Raw genomic sequence first — 16,163 nt, 5'->3', positions numbered from 1 at the left:
GCTTAATGTGTGTAATTAGATGTGTGCCAAGACCAAAAAAAGTGAAATAAATAGTGAAAGATAAATAGAAGAGTAAAATTAGTTTTATTTTATCCACTGACTTTCTTATGGGGGGGGTTGCCTTTATTAGATAGTGAGAGGAAAGAACGGGATAAAGATGGGGGGATGATATCTGATAAATGATTTAAACAAAATCACACATTTTCATTTTCTGGTAGTGGACAGACTTTCAGACCCCAGTTACAACCAATTCTCTTATGCAATGAGTATCACTCTGTAATGTGATGTTGCCACTGTGATGTATAAGTGTTTACAAAGTACAATACTTAGTCTTAGTCTAAGTCCCCAAGCTTTTAACTATCATATTCAAAACAACTAGAACACAAACAAATGCAAAGAGTCAGACCATTTTCTGAATACAACAGTTTAATTGTAGTACTGATTCGTAACAAAAAAAATACAACCCCCCCCCATCCCTACGGTTTTCTTGCCGCTCAGTTTTAAGTGCTGGACAGACTGCTGTACAGAACTGTACAGATACTGAGAGACAAGAAGTAAATTAGCACACTACAAAGAGAAGCCTCTTATGCAATCCAAAAGAAAATCAGAATGCAGCAAGGAGAATGTGCTGATGCCAAGTTGTGGTTGTGTTGTGACATTTAGCCCAGGTGTACTTCCATGTCCTCTCCTGTCCTGCCCAGAACTCAAACCAAGACTTTCAAGTCTTATCTGCTTTAGATATCCTTGATTACATCCTCCAGCTCCTCTTTGGAATACATGTGGAAGGTCTTCCCGGGCTCTACCGTTGCCAGCTACAGAAGAGACACAAAGAAAGCCTGCATGAAACCTGAGGATTCAAACTCTGGCAGTCCCGTGCACACTTAACACTGCTAATTGTCTTTCAAATAAAAAAATAAATAAAAAAAGAAGGTAAAAAATCATTGCACTGGGCATTTGTACTGATGTGGTTACAACTATACATTTTCATGGACAAATCAAACATTCAAGCACATTGGCGTACTAAAATCAAGCATTCAGAAACTGGGTGATAAATGAGGAACAAACCTCAATGTTGGTAGAGTTGAGCTTCTCCTCCATCACCTGCTTCAGAATGGTGAGAGACGACTTGATGGCGTCTTTTAATGTCATGGACTGCAAGTTACCCAGGGAGAGAGGGACAAACAGAAAAGGAACATAAAAATACACAGCAATAGAGTCAACAATGTGGCTAATCAAATGCCTGAATAAAATGTCTTTAGCTGCTTTTTGAAAAATATCAACAGTGGCCGCCAGTGTTAGATCATAAGGCAAAGCGTTCATAGTCTAGGAGCCACTGTTTCAAAGGCTCTGTCAGTTTTAGTTTTCAGCTTTGTTTGGGGAACAGCCAGTAACCCCTGATCTGAGGACCTCACAGATCTGCTGACTGACAACATAAGGGTGCAGCAGATCACTAGTATGTAAGCTGGTGGCTGGTAATGGATGGCTCTGTATGAGATTACAAGGAGCTTGAACTGAATCCCGAGTTTAACAGGTAGTCTGTGCAAAGAGGCAAGAATGGGGGTAATATGACACGACGTCCCAGACCTTGTCAAAAGCCTAGCAGCAGCATTCTGGACCAATGGTAAACAATCTACAGATGATTTGTTGAGGCAGGTAAAAAGAGAATTACAATAATCCAAACACGAAGAAACAAAGGCATGTATAATCATTTCAAATTCAGCGTGGGACACGTGTTTCTGTGTTTCTGAGGTGGAAAAAACAAGTGTGGGTCAAGGACTTGACACGCTTGTCAAGGTTCATAGCCTAATCAAAAGTCACACCAAGATTTCTCAGGCTGGAACTCACATTGGAGCTAAGTGACCCAATACTGCTAGCCACCTCAAAAGCAATGCTGTCCGCAGCAACAATCACAACCTCAGTTTTGTCAACATTTCACTTGAGAAAGTTACTGGCCATCCAGTCCGAATAGCAGACAGACAATCCTGTAAAACATTTAAATTATCATCAATCTGGTCAATAAAGGAAAATAGAATCGAATGTCATCCGTCTATCGTCATCCATACACGTCGAAAGCATTCTAAAAATGTTCCCTTCATTAAATCTTTAAGAAACGATTTACTAAGTCAAGTTAAATAGAAACATGCGGTGGTCGGTACCTTGTGGTAGACCTCTTGCAGAGAGCTCTGTGCTCCCTCAGACGCTGAGCCGATGGCCCGAGCGTCACACTGCACAAAGGTTCCTGATGGGTCCATGTGGTACCTTCATTCACAAACAAATAACAATCAAGTGTCTGCGAAGTCAGAATTAAAGGTGAACATGCTTCCGTTTAAAATGTCAAGTACGTAAGGTGCACAAATAGTAATCTTCACATACAGCTGGGGTCCTTTTTCATCAACTCCCCCGAACAGAAGTGCTACGCCGAATGGTCGACTCTGTATATAGGATAGCACAGAGGAACAGAGCAGACAGAGTAGAATACAGGTTGCGCTAGTTTACTCAAACACCATCAAACAGTATACCATGAAAAAACAAAAAAAAAGGTTTGAATAGAGTATTTCAGCACGGAAATGAGCCAAGTGACTGACCATGGCACCGGGATCAGCGTCCTCCTCTCCAAACTGCAGCGCCAGGTTGGACACAGCCTGAGTCACACTCTCCACTGTCATTGTCTCATTGTAAGTGAACCAGTGGTTCTGAGGAGGAATATATACGGGTTAATCATAGGTAAAACACAAGGTCAGTGAACTGTTTACAGTGTGCCCAGCATTTATACCTGCGTTTCCACTCTTGCTTTGTCGATTAGAGTCTTGGCATCAGCTATCAAGCCACTCATGGCGCAACCTTTGAGATAGAAAGAAAGAAAATTAAGAAACTGCAGGTCCTTCAAATGCTATGGTCTAAAGCAACCATCCCCACAGTCAACTGGGAGAAATCTAATGCTATTCCATGTTATCTGAGGAAACATTATAATGTAAGACATAAGGGTGTAAACATTGATCAAACATTAAAGTCACCCCAGGGAAAAAGCATCCTATCAACTTAACAACGCGGCGAAGGTGTGTTTTACTGAAAAATAAAAATCTCAAAGCTCCCAAAATATTTAAGCAGCTACTCAATATAATTAGCTTTGAGCACTGCTAATACTTTCTCTATTTTTGAATTAGCGTTTTGTTGCTTTTATCTATTCAAATATCTATTAAAATATCCTAACGTGTTCCTTTATTTTTGACCATTTCAATTGGACCCTACCTTTCACAGGTTCTTTCACTCAGTGTAACATGCATTGCATTTCTAACATACGAAACAGGCAATACAAATAGTGTAATTGAACTGATTATTTACCCAAACTGACTGGTTATGTACTTTATGATTACAGAGGCCAGCAAATCACATAATCATGTTACCATAAAGAATATCTCTCAAGCACTGCAGTCAGCATCCAAGTTTGAAGTTCAGTAAATCTGTCTGATTGTCTTGCCTTTGTTTTGATTGTTTCTTCCCAAAAAGGGAGTTTTTCCTCGCCACTGTTGCATTTACGCATGCTCTTGGGGGAATCGCTGGAATTGTTGGGTCTTTGTAAATTATAGAGTGTGGTCTAGACCTACTCTATCTGTAAAGTGTCCTGAGATAACTCCTGTTATGATTTGATACTATAAATAAAATTGAACTGCCACTCACCAATGTGACTGTCAATCTCCACAATCTTTTCAATGCTGTTGGGCTCCATCAGCGGAGAGGTGATCCTTTTCTCCACAGCCAGACACACTCCCTCTGACGTCTGGATACCGATGGCTGTGGAGCCCAACTGGAAAAGCAAAACCCAAACCAAAGAAAACTCATGAGCTTTGGGGGTTTGACATTAGTATACTATAAAATCACACAGAAGAAGTATATTAGTCAACTGAAGTGATTCAGCATATAAGTCACTCACTTTAATGGCCTCTATGGCATATTCAACCTGGAACAATCTTCCTTCAGGAGAGAATGTGTTCACACCTCTGTAAGACAGATGTGAATAATGAGAATGATTAATAATAATGGTTATCAGTTCAACATTAGTGGAAATCAACTTGTGCTACCAACAAATAATTTAAATTAGCATGTTGGGTTAATGCTTATCTTAAGTAGAACACTATTGAACGCCGTGTTTTATTCTAAATTAGGTTTCCTGGTTTAATAAGGTTGTTAAGTAGCGATACCGAAAGTGAAAGCAAACCTGCTTTTTGCGAAGTAACTTACCAGATGCTAGCTAACTACCTGCAACAAACAGCTAGCTACAAAGTTACATGGGTTGGAAACAAAAGCACTTCCAGATTTCTTTGAGCTTTCAAAATCAAAATGTGCCCTTTCAAACAACTTAACTTAATTGTGCTCCTTACCACTGAGAAGCGCTAACGTTAAATAAATGACAAAGCAGTTTGTGTTGAACCTAACGTTAACGTTACCTGTCATATTCCGATCTTGTCAAAAACATCTTTTAACGTTTAACACAGCACCTGCAAAAAGAGAACATTGGTTTATGTAAGACGCATGCACTATAACAATGACTTAATTCAATTACAAAAAGTAAGGACAATTCTTTCGAGTATCCACCGGGTGGCATGTTAGCTGGCATGCTAGCTGACGCAGCCAATCACTGAAACTGCACGGAAACTGCTCACAGAAGTCTAACACCAATATTCCGACATTATACTTATGTTTAAAATAACATATATCAACAATTTTGCGACATTCTTCTCAATAATAACACTTGTTATAGTAATTTACCTCGAGCCACAAACCCTTGAATGAGTTCGCTTGTTTCAGGGGAAGCGTCTGAGGTGTAACATCCAAACTGGCCGGTTGTCAACAAATCAGAAACTAAGGTTCCGTATGTGCAGAGCTGTCTCTAAGTATGTATCAATGGTATCATTACACAAGTTTAAATATACAGTATATTGTTAGTAAAGAGTACAAGTCATTCTGTCTGCTATAAAATAAATTGATATTCATATGAAATAAAGCATGTGATTAATACACATTTTAAATTATAGGGCATGTTGTTGTGATAAAGTCTGTAACAAAAGAACACAGATAAACAATTCAGCTCGGAATGAAAAACCTGCCCAGAAACATTTGCTGGGATTAAATATAAATTATCCTGTTTTGTCTCTTGAACTACTATTTAATGTTAATCAGTCTAGATCAAGAATATATCACAATCATGCAAGTCAAATTAAAATCAGAATTAAAGAATATACACTTACTTGGATAATACAATTCAGATCTTGTGATATTGATATTGTCGTGATTGCAATATAAATACTGTTAGTAATTGGAATGGTAAAATGTATACCTGCAATATTAATATAGTGCTTATACAATAAAGACTGTAACAACATATTAACACTATATGACTTATAGAGGAACATTCGTGCAGGCTGTCACACTATGTGCATCAATCCCATATGGTCTAGCGGTTAGGATTCCTGGTTTTCACCCAGGCGGCCCGGGTTCGACTCCCGGTATGGGAACAAGCTTTTAAGGTAAAGGGTCAAATAGGACTTTGTTGGAGAGATAAATATGTCTAAACGTAAGGGGAAATGTACAGATGTAAAGCTGCTATTGCTTATCATATAATGGATTGTATAAGGATCATGAATAGACGCGTTGCTGAAATAGACCTTGCAATATTCAAGAGAATATGAATACAAGAGACCTTTGATAGCTTTGAAGCAACACGAAAGTAACTGTGCATGTCATAGCATAACATCAGCCACTAGGGGTCGTCTTTGAGCTAAACCATGAGGTTGTTTCTATGTGTCTATGTAACTGTCTTTATGTTATCTGTTGATGTATTTGTCTGTGTGTATTGCCATGTGCATGTCAGACTGTGAAAATAAATCTCCCGCACGGGATAATAAATAAATATCTATCTAAACAAGTAGAGGTATCAGCAGGAGCAGTGGAAACGTGGGTACTGAGCTACTTTGCTGGATACATATACAGTAGGCTAAATGTGATATGATGCACTCTAAAATGGCTTATATGTGGTTACATGTTTGGAGGACTTAAACGTGATGACATCACAGCTCACAGAGTAACTCATTTTCACAAATATTGATTGAACTCTCCTAGGCCATGGAAATAATATATTGGAGTTCTTAGGTGGTGTTCCCCTTTAATGTACTGATGACGATTAAGGACAAATTATAGCGGGTCTCCTGGCCAAAAGTTAGATATGATCCATTTACCCTGCTCTATTGACATTATTACATGTGATCAAGCAGTGGTGGAAAACGTATTTAGATACTTTAATACCCCAATTTACAAAAATATTTTAAAAGTCCCGAGAAGTACTAGCAGTAAAGTATCCGAAGTAAAAGCTCTCCTGTCTCTCTTATTATATATTATTTCATATATGTACACAAGTTTGTTTTCATTTCCATTTAAATGTATGTTTAGCAATATAAATGACTCATGTATGAACTGTGCAATGTAAATACGTTTCTCTTGCTTAGATCATTGGATTATTATTATTAGTATTAGTAGTAGTAGTAGTAGTAGTATTGTTATTATTATGCTCTGTACAAGCAGCATTTTAGTCTTATGACTGTTCAAGGTGGAGTAAATGTTATTACTTTATACACTAAGTAATTTATAAGAATGCACATACAATTATATAGCCTACTTTAGATGAAACTTTTGATCTGAAAAATAACTAGTAAACTGTAGCTGTCATACAATTGAAATGGAGTAAAATGCAGTGTTTGCCTTTAGAAATACAATAAAGTAGAAGTAGAAGAGAACATATAGGCCTGTTCGCAGTTTTGTGTTCGCAAATCTGTCTCTTGAGATGTTGAACTGTTACAAGTTACGTTTTTGAGAGTGGATGTAGGCCAATATGCAGGCCGGTGGTGTCATGTTTCATTTCCCGGGTGGGATTAGTTCACTTCGGTCCTGTTTTGGTTCTGTGTTGAAGCCCTAACGAGGCGCTGCCTGTTGGTTCTTCAAATTTCAAGTCCTGCTGTTGCTGTTGCTGTTGCTGTTGCGGAGGATATATAATTCAGGTTTTCTTACCCTTAGGACCATCTGCCAGGTGCACAGCTTCCGTCCGTCCCATTACCATACCATTATTGTCAACATGAAGTCAGAGAGGGAGGACATCATTTTTCAGGCTCTCCTCTTAATCCACAGTAAGTAGGCTGCGTGCAGAGTATGCATACATAACCTATCATTGTTTTAAAACAGTAGCCTCTTAAGCTCAAACATATGCACCAGTATTGGTAGGCTATAAATTAGATTAAAATGTATATATTTTTTTCCATGTTTGTCCTAATTTCCTTTTGTTCTTTGATAAGATTAGGCTTCATATTTTAAGACTTTGAAATTACTGATCTCATTTAAAGTGTTAGAAAACGTGTCAGTTAATTTGCTGACATTTAGAGATAGAAGTAATTTATCTGAATATTCAGACTAATAATAAAGCCAGACCTGATGCTTTCCTCCTGTCCACCTCATGCTTCACACTCTCACACACACACACACACACACACACACACACACACACACACACACACACACACACACACACATTCCTGACAGATGAGTTTTATTAGCATCAAGAGTGAAGATTTTCCACTATTGTTTTCAAGTAGGCATATTTAGTTTTAGTAAACAGCTGCAGTAAATTGTCTGATCTCATTTGCTGACCGTGAATCATTTTCAGCTGTAGTTCATCTGAATTTAGGGAGTCTTCCAATATGCAGGAGTTATACATATTGACACAACAGGCAGTGTAACAGTCTGACAGGGTCTGTTTAAGTGATTATCCTGTTTCAATTTCCCTACTGTTTTTTATTTCAGTCCCTGTGGCCTGCCTCTTCACTGCAGGTATGTTTCTCTTTCTGTGTGTACATGTGCAGTTATGATTTATATCTAAGCATTTCTATTCAGGGATTTAGTAAATGCTAAATGTTTCAGGGTGTAAACTCTACACTCTCTCTGTCTTCTAGTTTCAGGTCAGTCTGACAGCAGCAGCAGTGTGGTGGTTGCAGGCTATAATGTGAGCGCCCCCACTGGTTCAAGGGTGGTGCTGCAGTGTGTGAGCGGCCGTATGGTGTGGACCAGGGACACGGTGAGGGACAGGCAGAGGGTGGTCCACTGGGACATATACCGGCCCCATTCAGACTACGCCATAGAGAGGGTGCTGGACATGTTCTCTGCAGGGGACCAGAGGATCTACAACTCCTACAACCTGGGCAGGGTCGGCCTCAGCCCAGCAGCCTTCAGGGATGGAAACTTCTCCCTGGTCATCAAAGGTCACACTCATTATTTGACTCTCATCATGTCTGTAGCTGTTGGTGAATTGGTCTAGTTATGACTGACATTACTTTGTCTGTCTGATTCATTCAAGCTCTGCTTTTAGGTCATTTTCGGAACTGATCTCTTTAACAGGACCAAATTGCTTATTGCTTTAAAATACTTGGACTCAGTAGGGCATCCGGTTCGTTTTTTATTCACCGGCAGGTAGACGGTGCTACAGTAACACATTCTGACGGGTCACAGATTTCTTTGTAACACCAGAAAAGCCAGTGTTAGTGTGTGCCAGCGGAGCCAGGTAAAAGGAAGCAGGATTTTTCTTTATATAGGCCTAATTGTATTTTAATTTTATTTTAGAAGTTATCTGCTGTAGTTAAGGCTGATACTGGGGCAGGACCATCACAGGAAAGAAGGAAATTAAATTAAAAAGCACAACTAAAAGCTAAAAGGGAAAGACGTGAGTCACACTAGCAAACTGTCAGCTTGTCTGACGCCAAACCACTCTTTTGGTTCTGTATTTTTTTTGGGCTATATAGTTTGGAGAATATTATACATCCCTTACGAAACTGACAGCGGGGCAGGACTCAGAGAAAAAGTCGCAATTACAATTACTCCTACTTCAACACCACGGACAGCACCATGGATTTATAAATACACAGCACAGTTAGGCTACGGATATTTCAGAGCCATGGTCGGGGCCATAGATTCTAACTTGCAAAAACCTCAGTCTGATAAAGCATCAATGAGGCAGGCAGACTCGACATAACACAAACATATTCAACTAAACAACCCCTCTGGTCCTGCTCTCTCTCTGCTAGTAGGAGATGGAGAGGGGGGATGGCAGGTTAACAAGCAGATGTTGTTTTGCTGTTTTGAAAAGTGCATTCAAGTGCTTCTGGGAAACGCGAAACATCCGCACAACAACACAATTGAGAGTTGACTCCAAAGCAGCAGTGGTTTTGAATTGAGGTGATTATTATCTTAACATCTGTGCTTACTTGTCGTACGTCTGCCATGATTTATTTTCCAACAATTGAATGAAAATGTATGTATTGAATGTATTCTTTTAAGTGAACAGATAAGAATGACTTTACCCCACATTATCAGCATGTTTGCATATTCTGTGTTTCTGCATGTGATCACAGACGTGACGATGAATGACAGAGGTCTGTACTCTTGTAACCTCCACCATCTCTACTGCCACCTGTACGAGACAGTCAGAGTGCAGCTCAATGTCACTAAATCGCGTACGTAGCCTCTCACACAGTACCGACTACCAGCATCTTCAACGCATAGCAACTTAAAAGCTGACTTGGTTTGTCTTTTTCGCACACAAAGGTCGTAAAGAGCAGCGCTTCTGGGATGGACAAAAGGCAGTGTACGTGGTGTTGCTTGGTAGTACCGTGGTGTTGCCGTGCATCAATCGACGTAGCGTGTGGACAGACTGGAGCAACGAGGAGGAGGACCAGCAGGTGTGCGGAGTGCATGAGCTTGTTTGCAGGTTTTCTTCAGACAATGAGTCTCAGTCTAGATCTACTTTTAATTTAGAGGGATTATGTGATATTTACTGAAAAATGTCATTCCTTCGCTACCTTGGTGGCCTCCAGGTGGTCCACTGGGACCGTCAGTCCCCAGGAGTCCGCCACGACCGCGCTGACCGGCTGGTGGACCTGTACGCCTCTGGGGAGCAGCGTAGCTATGGACCGCTGTTCCTACAGAGGAAGATGAACATCAGCAATCAAGCCTTCTCAGAGGGAGACTTTTCACTTTCCATATCTGATCTGCAGGTGTGCCTGAAATACACTCCCTCCCTTGGCATCACTCAACACAATGTTTGTCTGTGTGTGTGTGTGTGTGTGTGTGTGTGTGTGTGTGTGTGTGTGTGTGTGTGTGTGTGTGTGTGTGTGTGTGTGTGTGTGTGTGTGTGTGTGTGTGTGTGTGTGTGTGTGTGTGTGTGTAAAAGGAGGGATACACTTCCCATTGGAGTCACCCTTACTGTGTGTGTACATGTAAACAGTGTTTCCAGAACACATGGAACTTTCATTAGTAATGCAGCTCTGGACATGAAAACTTTATCTCTCCGTTGGGAAAATGAGGTTGGCAGTCACAGAAAGTTGAGCAACTATATCTTTCTTTTTTTTGGGTAACATAACAAACAAATACACGATGTGTCCAAAAGGACTTCCTACCAGTCCCCAGTGTGCCTTTTATAGTGATAGCAAGCAGATAAAAGTTTACAGTTACATTTTAGGAATCTAGGGTCCCGTTTTCTTTTTTTTGGACAAAACAACTGAAACCCTAAAAATATGGTGTTCCCCTACCTTCAAAGCTGTTTGGAAGTCAGTGTTAGCCACTTAATAAACATCAAACTGTCGAAGATTTTCTGTTTATTTTACAAAATAATTTAGGCAGACTACCCCCCAAGGGTTGGATGTTCAAGGGTTAAATTACTGATGTAAACAAATATTTAACATTTAGTTGCAAAAACACAAATGGATTGTTTTCAATGTGCAGCACATTGAAACCAATCCATTTGTGTTTTTAAACTTCATCTTATCATTTGTTGTTGTTGGTGTTTACATTTTGATCACATATTCTCTCATCTGAAGGCACAGGCAGTTTAATGAATGTGTGTGTTTGTCTGTCTACATTCAACACACAGCCCACAGACAAGGGAATGTATTCCTGCCACCTCCACCACCATTACTGTGGTCTGCATGAAAGAAGAGAGTTTCAGGTCACAGTGGAAGCACCAGTGATTCAGACCACCCTGCCAGCCAAAGCACTGCCCAGTGAAGACAAAGGTAACACACACACACACACACACACACACACACACACACACACACACACACATATTGTGCATTCACACACTACTTCAACCTCTCCTCCTGCTCTAGTTATAGTGAGTCAGTGTGCGTGCCTAAGCAAAGAGGATGTTTTATGACTTAGTGTATTTGTACAATTAGGATTAAAAACACACACACACACACACACACACACACATTTGTGCCTTCTCGTTTTGTCCTCATTACTGCCATTTATGTTTTGTTTCTGCCTCAGACTCTCCAAAGAGCAAAGTAACATTAGGGGAAGAAAAGCTCTTATTTCTGAACTTTTCTGTTTGTTTCATTGGAGATTTCTTTCTTGCACTGTCAACTTGTCTGACGCCAAACCCCTGTAACTCCACACACTCCCTCACAACCTAGTTCTCCAGACCTCACTCTCATCGCACCTTCTTGTCACCCATCGCTCTTCATTATTTCATCATTGTACAGCTACCTAACAGACTTTTGTTTTATTGTTTTTTTTTCTTGGTATGTACATGTGTGCTTGGGAAGGGGAGGGGGGGAGGGTAGTCTTTAGTGCATCATCCACTTTTTTTCTGCTTTTTCCTCTTCGTTTCTCCTCTCTCAATTGCTTAGTTTTTAGTTCACATTTTCTCAGTGCTTTGACCTGCCTGAAAAATCATTTCTCCGAGTGCATATTAGAAAGAGGGAAAGAAAAGAGAGAAGAGAGTGACTGGCACATTGGCATCGTCAGTTGCCTACCTCAAATTCTTGTAGAATGAGAGAGTTTTTTCATGCAGTAGATCACTAAAGCAAAAGCCGATAATGGCAGATGTATCAATGTGGGAAAATCATTGAGAGGTTTAGACATGCCTGTGGTCAAGTCCATCTGTGTGTGTGTGTGTGTGTGTGTGTGTGTGTGTGTGTGTGTGTGTGTGTGTGTGTGTGTGTGTGTGTGTGTGTGTGTGTGTGTGTGTGAAAGAGCGTGCCAAGTCTGATCTCATTTCGATGGAATCTCTCGGATACAGTCTTTGGACTGAAGTCCAGCTCTGCCCACACAATTAATCCTTCACTCTCTGAGTTTTGCTCCATGGGAATGTTACTGGTTAAAAACAAGATGCATAAATGATTTATCTTCAGTGCAGGAGTGAGTTTGTAGAGTTTCTTCCTCTGTGCTCTCAGACACTAGAAGCCCACTGTAGTATGTTATCATCTTATCTGCTCCTGTTTTACCCTCTCTGACTGTCTGCTGCCCTGTTGACTTTGGCTCTGTCCTGACATTCTGGAGAAGTTTCACTCTTCCTTCTGTCCAGCCTTCTTTCTGTTTCCCCCCTTTGATGAACCCACATGCCCAGGTTTATTTTCATCACACTCCTTTCACTCACTCTTTTCCATCGCTTTTTTAACTTTCTTTTTGCATTTCCTTTTCCATAAAGAAAGAGAACTGTTTCCAGGGGTCTATGGTCAAGATCAGGACATTTGCTTCATCTGCAAGGCAACTGGCAACACAGAGGGAAAGACAGACTGAGACAGAGACAAATTAGTTTTTTGAAAAAGAGGGAGGTATATAAAGAGTTGACCAAATAGGGGAGAAGAAATGTAGGTCACCCCTCCCTTCCTCTAAACACAAACACATACTGAATGTTCCCATCTTTAAACTAAATAATAGGACCCGGGACTTTTAATGTTAATGAACATGTTTTCATGTAATCTGCAGATGAGCAGCTGTGTATGCACGTTTCATTTATGTTTGGGATCAAGGTCTTTTCTAGCTTCATTTTGTGAGGAAAAACCTCCCAAAACATCCCACCGTCCCCTTCCTCTCCCTTGGCTCTTCTCCTCTGTTCCACCCCGCTCTGTCCTTCCTTCACTCTTCCTCTCCTCGCTTTTCTATGTTTTACTGCCAGGAAAAGTAAATCACAGCATGACTTTCTGTCTGGATCTCATTTTGGCGCAAATATGTTGAGTCTGAGGTCCACAGCTGCTTCTTACGTTGCACTTCTTTAACGAGGCAAAATGAAACCAGGCTTCCCCCCCCCCCTCCTCTGCTACTCACTAACACTCAGCAGAACCGCACATATCACCTAATGCTTAATTATTCCTTGCTGCCCTGAAAATGTGTTCAGCATTCATTTTACAGCCAGGAAATGTCATTGCATGTAAAAAGAAATGACATAATAGTAATAATAACTTGCAAGTTGTTGGAGCTTAGGTGGCATCACACACACATGCAATAACAAATGCAAACACTTATGCAGCCACATGCACAGACTGAAAATATTTTTTGGGCTTGGAGTCTCTTCACATTAGATGTACTAGCCTAATGTGCCACTACAAACACACATTAAACACAAACCAAAGAATGCCCCAAAACTAATTTGAGCAAAATGTATTTAGAATTAGATATTTAAACAGCTAAAAGCCATAGTATTACAGAAATGTGTTTTGTTAGGGCGGTCGTGAACATTAGTTGACGTTAGCTTATCTGTGTTGCCACATTTCACGAGAGTTTGTTGCTCAGACAGAAACAGGTCTCGAACTAAATAAATGCTTTATCGTCTACTTTAAAATAAATGGGACCATGATTTACAAAATGAACAAGAAACATGAACATAGTGATTGAGGCCATAAACTCATTATAAAAATGTTTACTGAGGTAATAAATCAAGTGATAATGCACTTTTTTGTGTTTGGGGCTTTTCCCTTTATTAGATAGTGACAGTGGATAGACAGGAAAGTGGGGAGAGAGAGAGAGAGAGAGAGAGAGAGAGAGAGAGAGGGAGGGGAAGACACGCAGGAAAGGGCCGCAGGTCGGATTCAAACCCGGGCCGTTGCAAAGGGCGCACGCTCTACTGGGTGAACTAGAGGCCGCCCCGACATAATGCACGTTTAAAGCACTTCCGCATTGGCTTCACTTTTCAGGCACGGAAGTTGTCGCTTGGGAGCCATGACTCCATGGTCTGGACCAAAGTTTTTGCCATCCAGCGAAGAGATGTTGTCATATTTCAGAATAATTGAGAACATTGGCTTGCTGGTAGCGCTAGAGGAAAAATCAGAGTTCCACCAAAGTCAGTAGGATTGATTCTCCAGGTACCATGAATATCTCCGCAAATTTCATGGCAAATTATCCAATAGTTGTCGAGATATTTCAGTCCGGACCAAAGTGGAAAACAAACTGCACCAACACTGCTAGTGTGGAGAAATACCTTTTTATGACTAGAAGGGGAATTTGGAACCTGTAGGAACACAGATACAGTTAAATGGGAGTTCTGTGTTACTCATGAGGTGTGTATAATGTCTGTTCAATGTAAGGTCTGTTCTTGTTTATTACATTTGTAAACCTCACGCTGACACATTGGTCTGTTTGTGAGAGAAAAAAATGAAGAACAGAGGAATACTAAATGCTGACTGTTGTGATTTCTGTTTTACGCAGACACCACTAAGGTTGAATCACCGCGAGTCATCAATGTCATTCTGCCCGACCAGAGACACCACTTTCTCCTGCCGCTGGGCTACGTCCTCACCTCCTTCCTGCTCCTGGCATTCATTATCCTCATCATCATCCTCATCACACGCAGACGTAGACCCAAAGGTCTGACCTGCAGTACCTCTGTCTGACTGTACATTTACATTAAATTTACATTTCTGAATCTCATTTAATTTTCTTGTGTTTTCAGAGTTTTATCCTCAGACATCCATGAGGTGAACAGAGACACACACACACACACACACACACACACACACACACACACACACACACACACACACACACACACACACACACACACACACACACACACACACACACACACATACACGTACTGTCTTATTCTTAAACACACACTCAGACTTTTCTTTATTGCTGTGATAGGTCCAGCAGAAGTCACAGCAGCTCAGAAGAGTTTGAGATGGACGTTACTGAAGTGAATGTATGCAGTCGGGAGGAGAGATTTGGTAAGTCAGAAGAAAGAGAAAGAAAGTGGCTTTTGTCTAGACTGTGTGTCTGTTTTGACTTCATCCTGTGTGATTTTAGACTACAAGAACAACCTGCTAAGAGAGAAGGTCCACATGAACACTCAGCCTAAAGTCATTGATCTTGACAAAGGTATAACACACACACACACACACACACACACACACACACACACACACACACACATTCAGCGATCACGAATTGTCTAATTTTCATCCTCCTCAACCTCTATTTTATCTTTGCAGAAATGCAGAAATTTTCTAAGTGAGGAAAAGACAAATAAAAAGTGAAACTGGAGTCACTGGCTGGTCCAGAGGCTGCGCTCCAAACTAAACACCTCCACACTGCCTTCTGTCCAGGCAGGAGAGAAAGCAAGAGAGAAAATGTTGTGAAATGCAGAAAACCATTAACAAAAAAAAAAAAAACAGCTCACATTGAGGCCTTGTGTTTATAAATTGTCAGTATTAGAGACAAAGGAAAACTTGTTTCTTTATTTGTACTTGATCAAACTAAAAAGACTGGACTTGGACCACTGTGTACAGCACAATAGCGTCACCGAGAGGGGAGTCTAATCCCAGCCTTGACTGTTAAATACAGGAGCAATGAGGTCATAAATTGAATAAAGTTGTGATTGAATGAATTTGAATTATCAGTTATTACAGCTTTGATCAGTATTCCTCAAGTTTAAAAAAATATATTTTCACTTTGTTCTTCACTTCTCTGTTTTATGCACCACTGAAGCGCTACTATCAATGTGTACTGCTTCCTGTAGGCTATATGATTGTTTGCTAACTGACCAATGAAGCAGTGTATGCAAAAAAAATATTTTGATGCTCAGACTGTATTTTTTTTGGAATGTTCCTTTTTTACATTTATTAAAAGTCAATGTTTGAGGCAGATTGTTGAATGAAGTCTGTTATTTGTGATTTGTTCGAGGAGATAACGTCTTTTTGTTTGAATGTGGACAAAATAAATGTTTGGTAATAGGCTAGGAAAAGCACCTTACTAAAACCATCAACAATGGCTCTTCTCTATTCAAGTGTCCCTATAAACCATGACAGTGTGACAGTGAGCCAATATGCACAATACCTTGACCCTGA

At 40.4% G+C, this 16,163-nt stretch overlaps 2 protein-coding genes and 1 non-coding gene across 3 annotated transcripts; 2 read left to right on the top strand and 1 right to left on the bottom strand.

Moving 5' to 3' along the window:
* Positions 1-107: 107 nt before the first annotated feature.
* Positions 108-4,858, bottom strand: psma5 (proteasome 20S subunit alpha 5). The gene is made up of 10 exons (XM_078248162.1): positions 4,768-4,858; positions 4,446-4,496; positions 3,932-3,998; positions 3,679-3,805; positions 2,774-2,841; positions 2,586-2,693; positions 2,374-2,432; positions 2,157-2,259; positions 1,066-1,152; positions 108-812 (listed from the first exon to the last, which is right to left on the bottom strand). Exons 2-10 carry the CDS (start codon positions 4,472-4,474, stop codon positions 735-737), a joined length of 726 nt encoding a protein of 241 aa, XP_078104288.1. The 5' UTR covers positions 4,475-4,496; positions 4,768-4,858; the 3' UTR covers positions 108-734.
* A 583-nt stretch (positions 4,859-5,441) lies between these two features.
* trnae-uuc (transfer RNA glutamic acid (anticodon UUC)) lies at positions 5,442-5,513 on the top strand. The gene has a single exon. It is a non-coding gene; the product is annotated as a tRNA-Glu (tRNA).
* Positions 5,514-6,920: 1,407 nt separating this feature from the next.
* On the top strand, positions 6,921-15,960 carry LOC144516676 (matrix remodeling-associated protein 8-like). The gene is made up of 12 exons (XM_078248161.1): positions 6,921-7,175; positions 7,846-7,872; positions 7,995-8,300; positions 9,447-9,548; positions 9,640-9,773; positions 9,909-10,088; positions 10,964-11,105; positions 14,524-14,682; positions 14,768-14,792; positions 14,962-15,044; positions 15,124-15,195; positions 15,309-15,960. Exons 1-12 carry the CDS (start codon positions 7,124-7,126, stop codon positions 15,329-15,331), a joined length of 1,305 nt encoding a protein of 434 aa, XP_078104287.1. The 5' UTR covers positions 6,921-7,123; the 3' UTR covers positions 15,332-15,960.
* The last annotated feature ends 203 nt before the right edge of the window (positions 15,961-16,163 follow it).

This window comes from Sander vitreus, chromosome 4 (assembly GCF_031162955.1).
Source record: "Sander vitreus isolate 19-12246 chromosome 4, sanVit1, whole genome shotgun sequence".
Classification (NCBI taxonomy): Eukaryota; Metazoa; Chordata; class Actinopteri; order Perciformes; family Percidae; genus Sander; species Sander vitreus.
The sequence above is the reverse complement of the archived record's forward strand: the minus strand, read 5'-3'. Positions and strand labels throughout refer to the sequence as shown.